The sequence below is a fragment of the Gracilinanus agilis genome, chromosome 3, assembly GCF_016433145.1.
Source record: "Gracilinanus agilis isolate LMUSP501 chromosome 3, AgileGrace, whole genome shotgun sequence".
Classification (NCBI taxonomy): domain Eukaryota; kingdom Metazoa; phylum Chordata; class Mammalia; order Didelphimorphia; family Didelphidae; genus Gracilinanus; species Gracilinanus agilis.
In genome coordinates, this window is record NC_058132.1 from 28,905,546 (window position 1) to 28,926,640 (window position 21,095).

General features: G+C 42.2%; 1 protein-coding gene across 1 annotated transcript; it reads left to right on the plus strand.

The window, feature by feature from the left end:
- The first annotated feature begins 5,325 nt into the window (after window positions 1-5,325).
- Window positions 5,326-8,188, plus strand: UPK1A (uroplakin 1A). The gene is made up of 6 exons (XM_044671199.1): window positions 5,326-5,604; window positions 5,861-5,935; window positions 6,774-6,881; window positions 7,130-7,309; window positions 7,383-7,466; window positions 7,911-8,188. The coding sequence occupies exons 1-6, from the start codon at window positions 5,326-5,328 to the stop codon at window positions 7,953-7,955; spliced, it is 771 nt and encodes a 256-aa protein (XP_044527134.1). The 3' UTR covers window positions 7,956-8,188.
- Window positions 8,189-21,095: the final 12,907 nt, after the last annotated feature.

Here is a 21,095-nt window from a genome sequence, read left to right on the forward strand (position 1 = left end):
GGATAAAGAACTCCAAATGAGAAAACATAATCTATGCCCTCCAAGAATTTATAATCTAGTGGAAAGGAGAGAAGAAGATTGCAAATCACCAACTCTTACTTTATCCATGCCTCCAGCAAAGGGCCAAAGGACTCGATCCCATTTTCTGTTACAAGGAAGGGCTTCTCTTTTTTGCATATTCAGGGCAGAATTAGGGGGGAGATCCTTGAGGATGTTGATAATGATACTAAAAAAATGAAAGAAAAGAAAGAAAAGTATATTCTTGAATCATTAAAAACATATACAAAAAAGAGTAGAAGGAAGTTCAGGAGGGCACACAGACAAACAAAGCAGTGTTGGAACTAACTATACTAAATTCAAAATAATAATAAATAATAAAATGGTGACAACAATAAGGGTCAACATCTATGTAGTCTACTAAGGTTTACAAAGTACCTTACAAATATGAGCTAAAATCTTATCTCATGTTACTATTTTTTAAAGCTGTATGTCATGAAGATTCCTGGTTTCCTATGCAGTCTCCTTTTCCTCTTTTTATAGAGAAATGTTCATTTGGTTTTTTTGTCACATTTGTAACAATAAAACAAAAAAAAATGTATTGGACATCTGCTATTCAAGGCCCTTTGCTAAGTCCAATGGGTCCATAGAGTTATAAGGCAAAAATTCTGGCGATCAGGGAGTTTGCCCATACTGGTAGATTGGTTAGTAGTTGTTGTCCTTGGTACTGGAGGAGGACCAAAATGGCCTCATTATGTTGGATCCAACATACAGTGTATCTGTCTGGATTGTGGCTGATCAGACCATTATCATTTGGGAAGGCTCTTCCACAGGTCGGGCACAAATAGCCCCTATGAACATTTGGGATGGAGAGGGCTCTAAATTTGTGCTTCTCCCATTTCTTTTGAGCTCCTGCAGTTCTGCTTTGCTCATAGAACATTGCCATCTTCTTTGAGGTGGACACTCCATGATGAACAATCTTGTGCCAGTGTCTCCCATGACTCACAGTTGATACCAAAGTTCTTCAGAGAGACCTTGAGAGTGTCCTTGTATCTCTTCTGACCTCTCTGTGTGTGCTTGCCTTGTGTGAGTTCTCTTTAAATAGTCTTTTAGGAAAACATGCCTTTGGCATTCAGACAACATGGCCAGCCCATTAGAGTTGGGCTCTCTGAAGTAGAATGAATGCTTGGCAGTTCAGGCTGAGAAAAGTCCTCAGTGTCTGGTCCTCATCTTGCCAGTACCTTCAGGACCTTCCCAAGACAATTCAAATGGAAGTGATTCGGTTTCCTGACGTGGTGCTGGTATGCTGACCAGCTTTCATAGGCGGCCAACAGTGAGTGAGGTCAGCACAAGAGCTCTGTAGACCTTCAGTCTGGTAGGCAGTCCAATACTTCTTCTCTCCCACACTTTCCTTTGGAGCCTCTCAAACACTGAGCTAGCTTTGGCAATGCGTGCCACAACCTCACCATCTCTGTGGACATCTGGAAAGTCTATTGCCAAGGGAAGTGAACTTAGCCACGGTATTTGCCATTTCTCCATTTGCTGTAATTGAGGGTTTCTTGTACAGATGGTGAGGTGCTGGCTGGTGGAGAGCCTCTGTTCTCTTTGTGTGAATCATCAGGTCAAAATTAGCCCAAGTGACTCTGAGTCTGTTAAGGCTCAGAGACCTAACCTGATTCTTGTTGAGACTCAACCAGCTAGCCTTGTTTATCTTTATAACTTAAAGGCAAAGTTAAGAAATATAGTGGTAGTTTTAGTTAGAATGGTATAAATGTTGTTAGGTCAGGGAGGATTAGTGTAGCCTGAGAACCACAGGAGAAGTGGTTCCTTGCGGAACCTGGGAGTTTATTTGGGTGGAGTTAGAATCCCTTAGAATTAGAAATCCTTTTACCCTTATATATATTTTAAATAAATAGTTTATTTTTTTATTTAAAAAAAAATTAGCCCAAGTGGCAGAGAATGGAACCACAGTCTGTTGCATCTCAGTCTCAGAGGCTGCACAGAGGGCAAGATCATCTGTGAATAGAAAGTCCTCCACTGACTGATCCTCCGCTTGAGTGTTGGCTGGTAGTCTTTCCAAGTGAAATCATTTACTTAGAGTTCAGTAGCGTACCCAAATGCCATTTTCATCTTATTGAAGGCAACTGACATAGCTGAAAACATCATGCTAAAAACATGGAGTAACAACATGGCCCTGCTTAATGACAATGGTAACTGGGAAAGCAAGAACGCATCATCCATCACCTAGATCCTGTGTAAGCATGGTGTCTACATTACTGTACAATGCCATCTGTAGGGTATCAACCAAGTCAAATGGGAGTTCAGAGAAGGAAAAAGTTCCTTCTAACTTAAGACTGACAAAATAAGACTTCTTTTTTTTTTCTAAATCACCAATCTCCTATATGTTTAGCTTTCTTTTCTTCATAACTACATAATAAGTCCTGTTCACGAGTGTCCCAGCCCTTCCTCACTCTCTCCACATCAAAGAAAATATCTCTGTAAATATAAATGCTTCACCTTTCTATTCATTTTCTGGAGGTAACATTGACCATTTACACTCTGTCTTGTAGGCAGTGGGGAGCCATAGCAGGTTCTTAAGCAAGGGAATGATATGAGTGAAGTAGAAATATAATCTGGTAGGTTGAATAATTATAGATATTAAATATAGGATAGGTTTGAAGAGAGTCTTCTTCCAATAAGTAGAAGCAAGAAAACATCATACACAGCTACAGACTTGCTACTTGAAGACTAGATTGTGAACATTACCTCCAGAGAATGAACTGTAAAATGGAAACTTGAAAGGTATAATTTATATATACACATCTGTCTCCTGGATAATGCCTTCTATGGTATGGAAGGAGGAACTGAGATGCTTGAAAAAAATTCTATTAATTTAAAAAAAGTAAAAACAGAAAAAAATCTTCTTGCCATCCACTTGTCCAAATGCGACTTGCCTTGCCCAATCCAGTTCAAATCCAGCTTTCTCCATGAAACCCTCTTTGACCACTACTCTAGCCTGCAGTGAATTCCCATTTCTGAAGCTCATTAAATTCATTATCACTGGGGGCAGCTGGGTAGCTCAGTGGATTGAGAGCCAGGCCTAGAGAGGGGAGATCCTAGGTTCAAATCTGGCCTCAGCCACTTCCCATCTGTGTGACCCTGGGCAAGTCACTTGACCCCCATTGCCCACCCTTACCAATCTTCTGCCTTGGAGCCAATACACAGTATTGACTCCAACACGGAAGGTGAGGGTTTAAAAATAAATAAATAAATTCATTATCACTCTCATAAGAGATCTCATGGAATCACTCTCCAATTGTTTTTCGTGTGATGGGATCTCCCTTCTTAGATGATTAACTCCTCAAGGATAAAAGCTATATCTTGTCCTTCTTTTATACTTGCCCATAGTGCCTGGAATAGTTGTGAGTGTAGAGCAGGTTCTCAGTTAATTCCTGAATAATGGTTATTGGGAAAGGAAAAGACCCCAATCTGAGATTTTCTATCTTCCCTCAGCACCTTTGTTTCTCTCTATCTGTTCAATTTAACAAATATGTATTCATTGTTTCTTATGTTCTCTGTGCTGAGGATGCAAAGATTTTGAAATGACAGAACCTACTCTCCAAAAGCTTATATTCTAGGAGCAGCTAGGTGGCTCATGGATAGAGCACCGGAGCTGGAGTCAGGAGGATCTGGTTTCAAATCTAGCCTTAGACACTTTCTAGGTGGGTGACCCTGGACAAGTCGCTTACTTTTGATTGTCTAACCCTTGCCCTTCTATCTTGGAGTTGTTTCTAAGACAGAAAGTAAGAGTTAGAAAAAAGAAAATGAATTGGGCTGTTGTGGGAAAGATAGCTTGGAAAATGGAGAGACTGGAAGCAGGAAGTTCATGTGGGAGTCAATGTGAGCCTGAACTCTGGTGGTCAGCTATGAGTGGGTACAGAGTAAGAAGTGACCTAATCATTACAGCCAGTTGCCATTCCCACCTAGCATGCTGGGTCGTTCTGAGGAACTTGACCCCTTCCCCAAGGGCCACCTTCCTCCTAACTTATGGCAGTGCACTGAATTCTCAGGTATCCTGCCCAACGAGACACTCGGCCAAACCGCACGGACAAGAATTTCAGGTCTCTGAAAAGTTTGTGGGGAGAAAGAAGGAGAGAATGAGGCCTCGACACCCCAAAAAGCCCATGGCTCCTTCTTAACAGACCCTACAAATAGGTCCATCTCTTCTCTCCAGGGCATCCTACCTGGCTTCCCTGTCCCTGAAAAAGATTCTCTTGTTGTAGCGTGTTCCCTTGGAATTTAAACCCTGCTTCTCTCCCCACCGCACACCCATCATAGGTACCCCCCTTTCTAGTTAACTCCTCGCCCCTTACCTGTCCCTATTGTCTTAGGTACACCAGGGATTTGAGTTTCCTTAAACATCTGAGAAAACTCAGGTATCGTGCCCTCTGCCCCAATCTGCCCAAAGGAAAGGGAATTCAGGGTGTGGCCACACCAACACGCACCCTCCTCTGAGTGCTATAAAAAGCTGCCTTGGGGTCCCAGCGAAGATTAACTGACAAGCACCAGGGTGAAAAAGAGGTAAGAAAATAGCAGGGAGCAGGGGGACAAACGGGGAGCAGATTAAGTTTCTGGGTTCTGGGTTGGTGGGGATAGATAGAGTTGGATTGGAAGACTGAGCAGCAAAGATGGAGCGGGGATCCTTGGAATTCCACTTGTGTTGCAGGGAGTCATGGCAGGAGAAAAAGGATCCCCAGTTGTGGTGGGCTTACTGGTCCTTGGAAACATCATCATCCTGGTAAACGGATCCCATCCCCTTTCCCTTTCCCAGCAGGTTAGGCTTGGGGGGATAGGGCAGAAAAACGATAGGGCTGGTTCTGAGAAACAGAGGGGGAGATTCTAGGGCACCGAGGTTAGTGGGGCAACAGCACCTTAAGAGGGAGAAGCAAGGGGGTTTACACTGTCCCTCTGCCCAGACCCTTCTTTTGGCAGGCCTGGAATCCCTGGCAAGGGATTTGAGTTCATGGAAATGGGGGAACAAGATTAGTTGAGTTAGGTGGGAAAAAACCATTGAACTGGTTGCTTTGCATGCTGTTGGTATGGGATTGTGGTCACACAAATATGGGGGAGGATGGGGGTACTCAAATGGGTCTGAACATATCGAAAATAAGGAAGATACAAAACATTTCAGCGAGTATCAGGAGAGGGAACTAGGAGATGCTCCGGAGCAATAAGCCATGCAGTCAATAATTGCTCAGTTGGTTCCAGTTGAAGGGCGTGGAGGATTGCAAGGGACTGGCGGTGGCAAGGAGACTGTCTGGGTGAAAGATGTTTGAAGCTGGGCCGAAGGGCCCCACGGTGGGGAGAGGCCGTGTGTGCCCCGCCTTGACTAGTGCCTTGGTCCAGATGTCAGGCCTGGCCCTGTTTGCGGAGACTGTTTGGGTGACAGCGGATCAGTACCGGGTCTACCCTCTGCTCGGAGTTTCTGGCAAGGACGACGTCTTTGCGGGAGCCTGGATTGCCATTTTCACCGGCTTCTCCTTTTTTGTGGTTGCCAGCTTTGGTATCGGAGCAGTACTGTGCCACAGCCGAGGAATGCTGCTCACGGTCAGGAGTGGGCTGGGCTGGGGTGGAGAGGGAAATGGGTGACAGTGGAAATGGCCTCTTGCTAGGTTCTTCCCATCCCTTCCAATTGGATTGTTTCCAAAAACCCCGGAACCACCATTTCCTGCTTGAACCCCAATTAACCACTCTTATCAGACTCCGTCCCTTTTGGGCCAAATCCTTGAATCATACTCTTAAGCCACAACCCCACCACAGATCCTGTCCCTTCCTATTTAACCCTCTTCTCTTTCCTCTCTAGTACCTGGTATTAATGCTGATTGTCTATGTGTTTGAGTGTGCCTCCAGCATCACATCCTATACCCACAGAGACTACGTGAGCACTCGGGGGAATTAAGGGGTGGAGGAAAGGTGGCACAAGATGCTTGTGGATGAGAGTTTGGAGATATGGGCTAGAGCAAGCATTCTTTTTTATTATTTTTAAATTTTTATTTTTATTATCATGCAAAACACATTTTCACACATTTCCATATTGGTCACTATTGTAAGATCACATCCATACAAAACCAAAACTCCCTAATAAAACCATAAATACACTGATGTGAAAGGCAACTCCAACAGTTCCTTCTCTGTTAATTGGGGTGGATAGCCTTCCCCATCGTAAGTCTTTCAGGATTGTCCCAGATCACTACATTGTAGAACAAGGATTCCGGGAACTTATATTTGAAAATATTTTAATAATTATTGTAATAATACCTGGATTCTGGGGGCAGCTGGGTAGCTCAATGGATGGAGAGCCGGGCCTAGAGACGGGAGGTCCTGGGTTCAAATGTGACCTCAGACACTTCCCAGCTGTGTGACCCTGGGCAAGTCCCTTAACCCCCATTGCCTACCCTTACCACTCTTCTGCCTTGGATCCAATACACAGTACTGACTCCGAGACGGAAGGTAAGAGTTTAAAAAAAATAATAACTGGTCTCTATCATAATCTTCTGGATTTTATTCTATGCATTTAATAACATGATTCTAGGACGAGAAGGGGTTCATAGGTTTTACCAGACTGCCCAAGAGGTCTGGGACACGAAGAAGACTAAAAACCCCCAGAAAGACTTGGAATACTGGGTGGGGTGAGGTGGCATTATCTCTCTGAGGATCTTCTTCTCCGTCTGGTTCTAGGGAAGAACACAACCTCTGACCCTTTCTTCTTACTACAGGTGGTGTCAAACCCAGCACTTATTACCAAGCAGATGCTGACACACTACAATGCCCCAACTAGCCAGGGCCAGGAACTAACCCGTTTCTGGGACCGAGTCATGATTGAGGTGAGAGCGATCTTAGAGAACTGGAAGCCCAGGCTCCTAGAGGACAGAGAGGTGGGCCACATAAAGTGAGGGAAATGTGAGGATCCAGAAGCTGGGATGGGAATGACAAATACTAGAGTTAGTGAAGACCATAGGTAGCTGAAGGGAGAAACCCAGAGCCAAGACAGCCAGATACTGGGTTCTTTGGAAGAGGAATGTCTCATTCTCCCCCATTTCCTTCTTCCCGTTTCCCCTGCCTGCCTTTCCAGCAACAATGCTGTGGTACCTCAGGGCCCCTAGACTGGGTGAACTTCACATCAGGCTTCCGAGAAGCCACCCCCGAGGTTGTGTTTCCTTGGCCCCCACTGTGTTGCCGTAGAGATGCCAACTTCAACCCTCTCAATGAGGATGGATGTCGGCTTGGCCACCGAGACTACCTCTTCACCAAGGTACCAACAGACATGGCCTTTCACCCCACTATTCCTTCTTTCAACCTCCCCTCACTCTACCTTTCCTTTGCAGGGCTGCTTTGAGCATATTGGTCATGCCATTGATAGCTACACATGGGGGATCTCTTGGTTTGGATTCGCCATTCTTATGTGGACGGTGAGAGTTCTGAAGCCACCGGGCCAGAATGAAGGGTGCTAAGAGGGAGTACTTGAGAAATTGGGGAGAATTAGAACGAATCCTATTTCCCCATTCCCATCAACCCAAGCTCATAAGTTTTCCACAAATTTTTATTAAGTTCTTTCCACCACTCCATGACATGCCCAAAGGCTGGGGACAGGGTGGCAGACAGGGAGATAACACACACACACACACACACACACACACACACACACACACACACACACACACACACACACCTCAACATCCCAGTGTGGGGAAGAGTGATGGGGAGTGACAGGGTTTTAACTCCTGGCATCAGGAGCTGGCTGCCTGGTCTAAAGAACTACAAGTTCCTGGACTTTCTAGCCTAGAGACCCTGGGCAGACAAAATAGTATGATGGTAAGGGGATGTTCCTCATCCCTCTCTCTTTTCTTTCTCAGCTCCCTGTGATGCTGTTGGCCATGTACTATTACACGATACTCTGAGACTCTCCCAGAAGTGTATCCTTCTTCCCCAGAAGTAGTATCTTTTCTTCACCTATCTCTTCCCACTGGGCCCACCCATGCCCCACAGATGGTTTTGTGGGCTCTTCACCCAAACTCATGCATCTGCTGTTCCCAGTTTTCTTTTCCATCTTCCCCAAATAATTTCCCCTCCCTGCTTCTAGGATATTCCCCTTCTTCCTCTATCCCAGGCATTCTGGTTCCCAGTAAGAGTTGCCGAGTCTTTCCTTGCATATTTTGTGTAAAATAAAATTTTTTGGTTTTTGTTTTTCTCATCCTGAGCCAATTTGTTCTGGCTAGAAGGCTCCAAGAGGGGCTGAAGAGAGCAAGCAGTCCAGGGGAAGGGAGTAGTAGTTTCATCTTTGCCCTCATCCATCCATACTTCCTTTTGGGTTCCAGTCTGGCCACATTCCCTTCTTGGCCATGTTTATGCCTAAGAGTGGGGCTGAGCAAAATCATGCTCCAGACTGGCTATTTCTACCCACCCTCAACAGGCAAAACAGGTTTGCTTGTTTCTGGATCCCGTTAGGAGATCTGCTGCTGGAGATGAGATAAGATGAATGAGAAGGGCGTGTGGAGCAAAGGTAAGAGAAGTAGTTGTAGTTAGGTACCTGGCGTGTGATATGATAGGAGGGGAGGGCAGAAGACTGTTGCTCAGACCGTACGCAGAGGGAAAAATGAGAGACTTGAAGAAGAGGAACCCTAATAAGAAATCCCCAACCTCCATTTTCTGGAATAAGAACAGAATCATCTGCCAACATGGAAGATGGGAGTTACAGGATTTAACTCAGGCAGAGATAATCTATTGGACACTCCTGTGTGAGATGGGCTACCAGACACTAGCATCTCACTAATCATGACAAGTCTCATTATAGCTCATTGGAACTGGCTTGCTTGGTTAAAAGGCTCAGTAAGAATGTTGTTGGGGTTTTTTTTTTGTTTGTTTGTTTGTTTGTTCTGTATTTTTCCTGAAACCCAGGTTAGTTGGAATGGGGCTCAAAATTTTCCCAAGAAATTTCAGAGGAACCAGTTCAAAAGGCTGAACCTTTTTGGCCTAAGTCAAAGCACTGAGAGCATAGGAGAGGAAACAAAGCTAGAAATGATGACCAAGGTATTCCACTGAAAGGGGAAGAGGTCTAAGGAAGGAATGAGCCAAGTGGGCAAATCACGCCTTTGTGGCACTAACCACTAACTGAACCCACTACATTCTTCCAAGAATGTCCTTGCTCAAACCTAAAGGACCTTGAACCAAGAACTCTATGGGAGCAGAACCGGGCTGCAGTTCCATCCAGAATAACTGATCAGAGCTTCTATATTCAGGGTTTTCGTAACCATAGACCTCTGGTCTCATTCAAGCCTCAAAACAGTCCTGCCCACTTCGGTAGTACCACTATCAAATAATCCCATTTTACAGATGAGGAGATAAAGTGCCTACATACATTGAGATCATAAATAGAAGCAAGATTTGAAACCCAAATTCTTCTGAACTCCAAGTCTGGTGTTTTCCCCATCACACCAGGCTGCCTTGTCTGGCCTTGATCAGAACAAGTCATGGATCCAGGATGGTAGAATACTGAGACACCTGTTGGGCTTGTTTCCACTTTCTCAACAGAATGCTTTCATCCTTGCTACCACTCTTCCTCCCTCCTTTTGACTAGTTCATCCTCAAAACTTGCCCATTCAATGAAGATGAATTTATGGAATAATACTCTAGTCCCATAATCAATTTAGGTCATTCAGAATAAATAGCAGGGTCAGATTTTGAAGCCAGGGCTTCTGACACCAAACTGAGGGGTGAAGCTTCTTCCCACCCCATTGGGCTGCCTCTTATGCCAGTCTGTCCACAATCAGGCAGATAAAGCCAGAAAGGGTGGCCTGCCCCTAGAGCTAAGTTGAGGAAACAAGATATCAACCCTTGTCAGACAGTTAGAGGTGGGGCTCCCAAATCTGGAGCACTCTAGATTCCAGCTTTTCCACCTACCCAGACTTGGGGCGTTTTTTATAGAGCTGGGTCTGCTAAATGGGTGTGGGTATGGGGAAGATATAGAATTCATGCTCTGCTTGGGTTAATGAGGCTTCTTCTAACAATTAGTGATATCCCTCCTGCATTTTCTGTTAAAATTGGCCCTTGGGACTGTCCAAGCAAGGCACATTGTATGACAGGACTCTTAGAGCACCGGATGGTCACTTGGAAGCCCTGGGTTCCAATCCTGCCTTTGATGCCTCCTGCTTGGGTAACATTGGGCCTCAGTTTCCCCGTTTGTCAACCAAATGAAAGGGGAGACCTAAATGGACTCCGAAGTCCCTTCCAGCTCTAAATCAATGGTCTCTGCGGTGCTGAATCTACCCCGGCCTCAGCTTCCTCAACTGTCAGCCAAATGAGAGGGGTGGCTTAGACGGGCTCTGGATCTGAAATCCCTGACCTTCCCTCCCATCTGCCCCCTCTTCTGCCCAGCTCTGGGTGGCTCTACCCGGCTTCCCATGCCCTGTCCCCTAACTGCTCATCTCCTTGGCTTATTGATTTCCATTGGTTCCTCTCCTCCACGTGGCCCGAGGTGCGAGCTCCTCCGCCAATCACACACGAGTCCTCTCAACCTTGGACCTCAGAGAGCTGCCACTTCCCCATGGCCCCGCCTTAACCAGCCAGCCTATCCCGGGCGAGCTCTTAGATGATGTCACGGCTCGCCCGCTCCTCCCCCTCTCCAACCCCCTCCCCCTCGCTCCCCACCAACTGCCGGGAGCGCGCTGGGAAGAAAAGGCGGGAAAGTGGCCAACGGTGAGGGCCGTTAATAGAGCGTGGAGGGGCGGCGGCAGAGGGGCCAGCGGAGGCCGGTCGGGGAGCGCCCAGGCTAAGGAGAGGGAAAGAGGAGGCCAAGCGAGGCGAGGCGAGGCGAGGCAGGAGCGGTGAGGGCTCGAGGTTTGACGTTTCTTCCCTGCGCGCCTGTGGTGGAGCCTCGATGTGGGGCAGGCCCCTAGGCCTGGTGGGGTTGCCTCAGTGAACCCCACTGTGAGGGGCTTCTAAGCCTTGGGGGGGGCACCTCAAAGAGCTCTGGAGTGAACTGAGGGAGATCTCAGGGAACCCCAAAGTGGGGGAGCTCCTAGGCCTGGGGGGTTGCCTCAGTGAATCCCACTGTGGGGAGCTTCTAGGCCTTCAGGGGCACCTTAGGGAACCCCAGAGTGGGAGGTTCATAGAAAAAATGGGGGACACCTCAAAGAGCTCTGGGGTAGACTGAGGGGGATGTCTCAGGGAACCCCAAAGTGAGGGGCTCATGGGAAGAGTGCCAATGTGGGGACTCCTGGGGAACCCCAATGTGTGTGGGAGATATTTCACAGGGAATATGTGTGGGAATCCTTACATGTCCCCAATTGTTGGGGATGGGGGGGGACTTCTCCTTGACCTTGTGTGAGAAGTGGTGAGATACCTTTAAGACCCCTGCAGAGGAGTAACCCCTTCCTAGGCCTTGTTGTTGGGGAGGCCCCAAAGACCCCCATTGTGGGGGGGGGCTCTTCATAGAGGGAGTTGCCTCAGAGACTGCCCCTGTTGGGGACTACCTCTCAGGACTTATGAGGAGCCTCTTCCTAGGCCTTGTTGTGGGGAGGTGCCTCAGAGAGCTCCATCCGAGGTGTTGGGAGTCTCTACCCCCAGATTTGATTGTTGAGGAGCACCTCAGAGATCCCCTTGTGAAGACTTCCAAGGCCTGTCTTTAAGGCATCCCTTGTTGCCCTACCAGGATTTCTCAGGGGGTTGCTCCCCAAGACCTCATATCTTGGGAAATCTGACAAGGCCCATTATTTTGGGAACCACCTCAGAAGGCCATGTTGTTTAATACCTCCTTATGAAGCCCAGCAATGGGGGAGGGTCTCCATAGAGTTTTCTTGTGGGGTCATCCACAGAGAATGACTGTTGGTCTAGTTGCAGGTCTAGTTGCTTCCAGAATCTCCCCTTTTTCAGGAGGTCTTTTCCAATCCCCCTTGCTAATAGTCCCTTCTCTCTCAGATTGCCTTCTATTTCCCCTGTGTATGTGTATATATTAGAGAGTATATGTGCATTTATTTACATGCTGCCTCTCCATTAGAAGGCAGAAGCAGTTTGCCTCCTCTGGTATTCAGTGGATCCTTCCTGGTAAAAACTTAGAAGCTTGTATCTTTTTGGTTGATTGATTGATTGATTGATTTCTGTAGCTGCAAAACGTGGTCTGCTCTAGGAAGTTGGCTATTAAGGAATGAATTCAGGGGATAGAGCAAGCCATAGAACATAAATTTTGGTGTATCGAAATGTAATGGAATACTATTGCAAAGTAAAATTAGCAGATATGGAGAATTCATTTGCAGAAAGGAAAATTAGCCTCCATGTAAGGAAAACTTCCTGATAATTAGAACTATCCAAAATTGAAATGGGGTACTTTAGAAAATAATGGGTACTTTATCATTGGAGATCTTCAGGCTGGTCTTTAACAATCTTTGGTTATCACAATGGTTGGTAATATTGTTGAGAGGATCCCTATTCAGATATGGGTTAGTCTATATATCCTTTAAAATCCAACAGTAAGATTCTGTGATTGCCCTCAGGAACAATGTTATTATGGTAAAATTTATCCCATATGGACATAGATATTAGAAATCCCAGTCTTGTAGAATCATGTTGACTTACTACCCCTATCCACAGGCTCCTTTCTTACTTCCCCACCATGAAAAAAACTTTCAGTAGACCTTACAGTCTCCTCAAGCTAACATCCTATATCTTGTCCTCCTTAGCCAAACTCCTGTAAAACATTATTTTTGCTTCTTTCCATTTTCTCAATCACTCTTCAGCACTTTGCATTCTGGCTTTCCACTTCACCACTCAACCAAAAACAGTTCCCTCTAACATTACTAATAGTCTTTTTTTTTTTTTAATAACCTTTACCTTCTGTCTTGGAATTAATACCAATACTTGTATTGGTTCCAAGGCAGAAGAGTATTAAGGGCTATGAAAAAGGGGTTAAGTGACCTGTCCAGGATTACAAGCTAGAAGTACTGTGGTCCAGATTTGAACACCAGGACCTCCCATCTCTGATAATCTCTTGTCGATTTTTTTTGAGAACTTTACTAATTTGTTTTTTTGGTTACATTAAAATTATCAGATATCTTCCTCCCCTCTCTGCACTAAAGAAGACCTCATTTGATTCACAAAAAAAGTATATGTAAACATGTTTCATTTTTCTATAGATCAGTTCTCTCTCTAGAGGTGGACATTCACAAGTTATTCTTCACAAATTAATTCTGTAGATGTATAGAATGTTCTTTTGGTTTTATTCATTTTGCTTTTCATAATTTCATGTAGGTCTTTTCCTTTTAAAAAAAATTAGCCTGTTTGTTCATCATTTCTTCCAGCACAGTAGTATTCCATCACATTCATATGCCATAACTTGTTCAGCCAATTCCCAATTGAATCCTCAATTTCTAGTTCTTTGCCACCACAAAGAAAGCTGCTATAAATATTTTAGAAAATATAGGTTCTTTTCCTTTTTTCCTGATCACCCTGGGAAACAGAACCAACAGTGGTACAGCTAGGTCTAAGAGTATGTATAGTTTTATAACTTTTTTCTTTTTTTTAATTTTAAACCCTTAACTTCTGTGTATTGACTTATAAGTGGGAGAGTGGTAAGGGTAGGCAATGGGGGTCAAGTGACTTGCCCAGGGTCACACAGCTGGGAAGTGGCTGAGGCCGGATTTGAACCTAGGACCTCCTGTCTCTAGGCCTGGCTCTCAATCCACTGAGCTACCTAGCTGCCCCAGTTTTATGACTTTTCTGGGCATGATTCTAGATTGTTCTCCAAAATGGCTGGATCAGTTCACATTAGTGTCCCCATTTTTCCACATCCCCTTCAAATTTGTCATTATTTTCCCTTTTATCATTTTAGCCAATCTGATAGGTGTGAGGTGACATCTCAAAATTGTTTTGATGTACCTTTTTTTCAGGTACTGACTTTGATTTGGCTTTGATTTCTTCATCCAAAGACTTCATATATTTTGACAATCTATCAATTGGGGAACAACCTATTCTTTTTTTAATTAAAAAATATTCAAAACTTAGTTGAAATTAAAAATATTGGAAATTTTTTAACATTGTAAAAATGATTTGGGATAAATTCATGCTATATATTCTTTATTTTTAAACTTTTTTTAAAAATTACATATAGAAACAATTTTTTACAATTGTCTTCTGACATTTTGTGATTCAGATTCTCTCCCTTCCAGAGGTAGTAAATGGTCTATTAGAAGTTATACCAGTATTTTTATGCAATACATATTAACATATTCCCCATGCGGTAGCTTCTATTCTTATAAATTTGACAGATTTTTCTCTATATTTGAAATATGAGACCTCTATATGAGAAGCTGTCTATAAAATCCCCCCCAGTTTTTCTACTTTCCTTCTAATCTTGGCTACTTGGCTGTATATTACTAACAAAGACCCTTTATATCTACTATGTCTATTTTGATCTTATCTTGGTAAATGGTATAAGATATTGGTCTTGTTTCTGCCAAATTGCTTTCCAGTTTTCCTAACAATTTTTACCAAATAGTCAATTCTTATCCCCAAAATTTGGATCTTTACCTTTTTCAAATACAAAGTTACTATAATCTTTTTTTTTTTTTTTTTTAAACCCTTACCTTCTGTCTTGGAGTCAATACTGTGTATTGGCTCCAAGGCAGAAGAGTGGTAAGGGTAGGCAATGGGGGTCAAGTGACTTGCCCAGGGTCACACAGCTGGGGAGTGTCTGAGACTGGATTTGAACCCAGGTCCTCCCGTCTCTAGGTCTGGCTCTCAATCCACTGAGCTACCCAGCTGCCCCTACTATAATCTTTTTACTGTTGCTTGTTGCATGCCTGTTCTGTTCCACTAAAAATCTGACTTTTTATTTCTTAGTACCAAATAGTTTTGACAATTACCGCTTAATGATACAGTTTAAAATCTGGTATTGGTATATCTCCTTCCTTTACTTTTTTATTAATTAAATTTGATATTCTTGACTTTTTTGACCTTCCAAATTAATGTTATTATTTTTTCTACTGCAATAAAATACATTTTTTGCAATTTAATTGGGATGGCATTGGATAAGTAGATTAGTTCAGGTAGGATCGCCATTTTAATTATATTGGCTCTGCCCTCCCATGAACAATTAGTATTTCTAGTTGTTTAAATCTGACTTTACTTGTATAAAAAGTGTTTTATAATTATGTTCATGTGGTTCCAGGGTTTGTTTTGGCAAATATCCCCAGTATTTTATTCTATCTATGGTTCTTTTAAATGAGATATATGTCTTCTTTCAGGTCTTTGTTAGTAATATACAGAAATGCGGATGAATTTTGTAGGCTTATTTTATATTCTGCTACTTTGTTAAAATTACTAGGATTTTCCATATATACCATCATTTCATCTGCAAAAAAGGATAATTAACTTTGCCCATTCTGATTCTTTGAATTTCCTTTTCTCTTGTTGCTATTGCTAGCGTTTCTAATACAAAATACTTTCCTGCATACAATTCTTTATAAGGGTACATAATTTCCCTAACACAGTAACCAGGAAATAAGCCATAAAATGCAAGGGCTGGAAGAAACAACACCAGATAGGACTGGGAGAGGCAGGAATAACCATGTCCAGTCTGTCTTTCATCTTTGAGTTTGAACTATTATTCCCTGATAAAAACACAAATGTGCCTGGGATGAGTACCCAGCTCCCTGTCAGAGCTCCCTCCAGGGGCCAGGGTGGGCTTCCTCCACCACTTAGAGCTGTGCTGGGCTGGCATTCTTGCTTGATTATACAAGCTCTGAGAGAGGGCAAATGGCAACCACCATTCCCCACAGATTTGGTGACTTTTCCATCTTTTCAATTTCTTCATTGTACTCCTGAAATTGTTCCTTTTGCATCTTCTGGAGCTGATTCACCAACATTTTGATTAATATTTTCCTCCTCCCAGTGCTTGCACCTTTCATTTCTTTCTCTACTGTTATAGCTGAGAATCTGCTTGTTGCCAGGGCAAAAGTAAAAATGAAGCTTCTTACAAAACCACTTAGATGTTGAAGTTGGAAATGTGAGAATATTGAGGGCTGACTAATACAAAATGGAATGTGATTAGGTATGTTAGAGCCAGATTGTGGTGATCTTTAGATGCCAGGATGAAGAGTTTTATAGGTGACAGAAATAGGATTAGAGCAGAGGAATAACATGGTCAGACTTGTGTCTTAGGAAAATCATTTTAGCTTTGTTATGAAGAATTATGAGGACACCAATTAGAAGTTTATAGCAATAAATAATCCAGGTAAGAAGCTTAAGAGACTAAACTTGGGTAGTGGCCATGTCTGGAAAGCTGGTATAGATAGTAGAAAGAGATGAAGATTTAAGAACTTATTTCTGATTGAGAAGATGCTATTTACTTAAAGATGCATAATAACAAGAATACTATCATATATTTATATGGTTAGATTTATTAAGGAATTTATAATATCAAGTAGAGTATCAGGGTATCTAATCCTTAAAGCAATACTGTGAAATAGGCAGGGTTGGTTTTCAGTGTCCTTTTTACCACATCATATGAGTATCTATTATCACTGTGAACTTAAACACCAAATAAAACAAGCATTCCCATATTAATTGCAGAGTGAAAGGGAGAGGCTTGTATATGGAACTGAATCTCTTTTGCATAGAATATGCTTTTCTTTCTAAGTATATAATAAATTTGACATGTCACTTTTTTTTTAAATAAAAAACATTATCTTCCATCTTGGAATCAATCCTGTGTATTGGTTCCAAGGCAGAAGAGTTGTAAGGGCTAGACAATGGAGGTTATGTGACTTAACTAGGATCATGCCTCTAAAAAGGGTCTGAGTTCAGATTTGAACCCAGGACTTCCTGCTTCTAGGCCTGGCTCTAAATCCACTGAGCCACCTAGCTGCCCGGTGACATGTCACTTTCAAAGCTAATTTACTTTGTAATTCTTCTTTGCTTTTTTTGTTCTTTTCTCTCTTTTTAGGGTGGGGGCAGGGGTAAAGGGGATGGAAGTATATACCTATCATCCCTTTCCCTCTTACCTCTTTCCCAACTGAAAAGAAAAACCCTTGTAACAACTAGGTAAGCAAAACAAATTCCCATATTGATCATATACAATAATTTGGGTCTCATTCTGAATCTTGAGCCTCTCACCTTTCTGTCAGGTCATGCTTCCTCTTGCTTCATCATTAATACTCTGAAATTGTGGATGGTTGTTAACTTGATCATAATTCTTAAATATTTCAAATATACACACACATATCTTACAATGTAATGGGACAAACAACTATGTATAAACAGAACATATACAGGACAAATTGGGGATAGTCTCAGAGGGAAATCACTAAGATGAAGAATTGAGAAAGGTTTCTCATAGAAGATGGGACTTTAGCCCAGACTTAAAGGAAGCCAGGCTCTTTTGCTGAGGGTTAGGGATAAAAAGAAAGGCAAAAACAATTCTGTTCTTCAAGGAACTCATTCTAAAGAGGAAGACAAGTCAGAAATAGTATGTATAAATTATATTCAAAGGAGATGGAAGGTTATTTGAGAAGGGAAAGCTACCAGCATGGGGGAACAGGTCAGAACAAGGAAAGACCCCCTGTAGAAGTTAAGATTTGAGCCCAATCATGAAGTGGAGTGAGGAGTTAATAGAGCAGATCATTACGGTCATGGTCATGGGGGATAGCTAGTGAAAACTCACAAAGGTGGAATGTCTCTCCAGTTCAAGGAATTGAATATAGGCCAGTGTAACAGGATCTTAAAGTGTATGAATGAAGATAAATTGTAAGAAGACTGAAAAGGTAGGAGAGTCAGATTATGAAGTACTTGAAATGCCAAAAAGAGCACTTTATATCTGATCCTTAAAATAAGGTGTCATCAAAGGAGCTGAGATAGCCTACAAATGATTTAAAACAGGGATCTTAACTTGGTTTTGAAAACTGGTGTGGGTATTTCAATATTTTGATAACTATTTCTTTTTTTTATTTTTTAGATTTAAATATTTTATTTTTTTTTTTAGAAAAATTTTCCATGGTTACATAATTCTTGCTTTTACTTTCCCCTTCACCCTCCCCCCCCATATCCAACACCCATTTCCACTGGTTATATAACATGTGTCATCGATCAAGACTTATTTACATATTATTGATACTTGCATTGGTGTGGTCATTTCAGGTCTACATCCCCAACCATATGTTCAAGCGGTTGTTTTTCTTCTGTGTTTCTACTCCTGCAGTTCTTCCTCTGAATGTGGGTAGCATTCTTTTCCATAAGTCCCTCAGAATTGTCCTTGGTCATTGCATTGCTGCTAGTACAGAAGTCCATTACATTCGATTTTACCACATTGTATCAGTCTCTGTGTACAGTGTTCTCCTGGCTCTGCTCCTTTCACTCTGCATCACTTCCTGGAGGTCTTTCCAGTTCACATGGAATTCCTCCAGTTTATTATTCCTTTGAGCACAATAGTATTCCATCACCAGCATATACCACAATTTGTTCAGCTATTCCCCAATTGAAGGGCATACCCTCCTTTTTCCAGTTTTTTTGCCACCACAAAAAGCATGGCTATAAATATTTTTGTACAAGTCTGTTTATCTATGATCTCTTTGGGGTACAAACCCAGCAATGCTATAGCTGGATTGAAGGGCAGGCAGTCTTTTAGAGCTCTTTGGGCATAGTTCCAAATCGCCATCCAGAATGGTTGGATCAGTTCACAACTCCACCAGCAGTGCATTAATGTCCCGATTTTGCCACATCCCCTCCCAACATTCATTACTCTCCCCTTCTATCATTTTAGCCAATCTGCTAGGTATGAGGTGGTACCTCAGAGTTGTTTTGCTTTGCATTTCTCTAATTATTAGAGATTTAGAACACTTTCTCATGTGCTTATTGATAGTTTGCCCATTTATCAATTGGGCAATGGCTTGATTTTTTATATAATTGATTTAGTTCCTTGTATATTTGAGTAATTAGACCTCTGTCAGAGTTTTTGGTTATAAAGATTTTTTCCCAGTTTGTTGTTTCCCTTCTGATTTTGGTTGCATTATTTTTGTTTGTACAAAACCTTTTAAATTTAATATAATCAAAATTATTTATTTTACATTTTGTAATTTTTTTCTAACTCTTGCTTGGTTTAAAAATTTTCCCTTTCCCATAGATCTGACAAGTATACTATTCTGTGTTTACTTAATTAATTTACTTATAGTTTCCTTCATTATATTCAAGTCATTCACCCATTCTGAATTTATCTTGGTGTGGGGTGTGAGATGTTGATCTAAACCTAATCTCTCCCATATTATTTTCCAATTTTCCCAGCAGTTTTTGTCAAATAGTGGATTTTTGTCCCAAAAGTTGGGTTGATAACTATTTCAATATCATTGTAGTTTTTAAATCATATGTACTTTATTTAATGCATTTAAAAACATTATCCTGGATTTATCAGATTGCCAAAAAGTTTGTTGAAACAAAAAAAATATCAAGAACCCTTCATTTAGAAAAATCATATTGCTATTGAGTTGAAGATCAATTGTAATAGAGAAAGATGAGGCAGGGGAACATCCACTAAAAAGGTAGTTCAGCTGAGAAGGCCTGAACAAGAGTGGTGGCAATGTGAATGGAGATGTGAGAATTTATTTTTCAAATACTGTATTAAATCTTATATCAGGACCCTGAAGTAGAAAAGCCCCAATTTCTGTATATTAGGGCGAATTACTGTGTATTCCTGTGTCTGGAATCTAGGAGGAGAGGTTCCATCCAGTCTACCGCTTTTTGCATTTTCTTTGTCCTTAGAAATCCCAAAGAATGCCTTCCCTTTCAACAGAATTTGGTTAATAAATGAAGGGGGAAAAGGATTCTTTTCCTGTGGATGTGTTTCCCATCACGTGGGGATGGGGAGGGGTAGATGTTTGATGAAACACTTCTTAATTAACTGTTTGCCAATTAGAGAGGTCTTGGGAAGTTCAAGGGAGGGGCTGAATAATGAGCTCCTAAAATTCTATTTCTTAAGCTTCCTAACCAGGATTCCAGATCTGTGGTCATTCCAGAGTGCTATATACCTATCAATGTCATTTTGTTGGTTGTGATGCTGGCCTAACCAAGAAAGATATATTCAATAAACTATATTTCTTACCCAAAATCAGTCTCTCAACATAATTTTTTTTAACCCTTACTTTCCATGGCAGAAGATCAGTAAGAGCTAGGCAATGGGCATTAAGTGACTTATCAAGGGTCACACAGCTAGGAAGTTTCTGAGGCCACATTTGAACCCAGCACCTCCAGTCTCTGGGCCTAGTTTTTGGTCCACTGAGCCACCTAGTTTCCCTGTTCAAGATAATTTTAATCATATGTCGACTTTAAATGATCACTTTAGTACAAATAATGATAACAGGGAAATAGGTTTTGAACAATAATACATGTAAAACCCAGTGGAATTGCTCTTTAGCTCGGGGAGGGGGAAGGGAGAAGTGAACATGAATCATGTAACCATGGAAAAATATTCTAAATAATTAAATAAAAAATGAAAAATTACTTAAAAATTATTTTAAAACGATTTTAATCATAACAGAGAGAAGGATCTATATATTAGAGATGCTGTAAAAGTAGAAATGACAAGAATTGGCAAAGTATTAGATGTGTGGATTGAGTGAGAATGAGGAGTTAAGGAATAACAGCAAAGTTGCAAGTCCAGGTGACTAGAGTATGGTGGTGCCCTGAACAGTAATAGGAAAGTTCAGAAGAGAGGAGGGTTTGGGGATAGAGGAGAGTGAAGAAAATGGATTCTGTTTGGGATATGTTGAGTCTGAGATGCCTATGAGATATCCAATTCAAGATGGCCACTAGGCTGTTGGCAATATGGGACTGGAGCTCAGGAAGGACTTAGGGCTAGCTACAGCAGATCTATGAATTCTCTGCATAGAGATCATTGAAGCCATGGGAGTTGATGAGATAACCAAGTGAGAGTATAGAGGAAAAAGAAAAAAGAGGGCCCAGGTCAGAGCCTCAGGGGACACACCTACAATTAGTAAGTGACAGGGATGAAGAACCAGCAAAATGTCAGCCTGAAAAAAAGTCATTAGCTAAGGAGAGCCAAA

What these genes read in the sequence shown, in the direction of transcription:
- UPK1A (XM_044671199.1), top strand. Translation starts at nt 5,326, where the DNA reads ATGTTTGAAGCTGGGCCGAAGGGCCCCACGGTGGGGAGAGGCCGTGTG. An exon ending in CCTATACCCACAGAGACTAC is followed by an intron (nt 5,936 to 6,773) that starts GTGAGCACTCGG and finishes TTCTTACTACAG; the next exon opens with GTGGTGTCAAACCCAGCACT. An exon ending in GAGACTACCTCTTCACCAAG is followed by an intron (nt 7,310 to 7,382) that starts GTACCAACAGAC and finishes TTTCCTTTGCAG; the next exon opens with GGCTGCTTTGAGCATATTGG.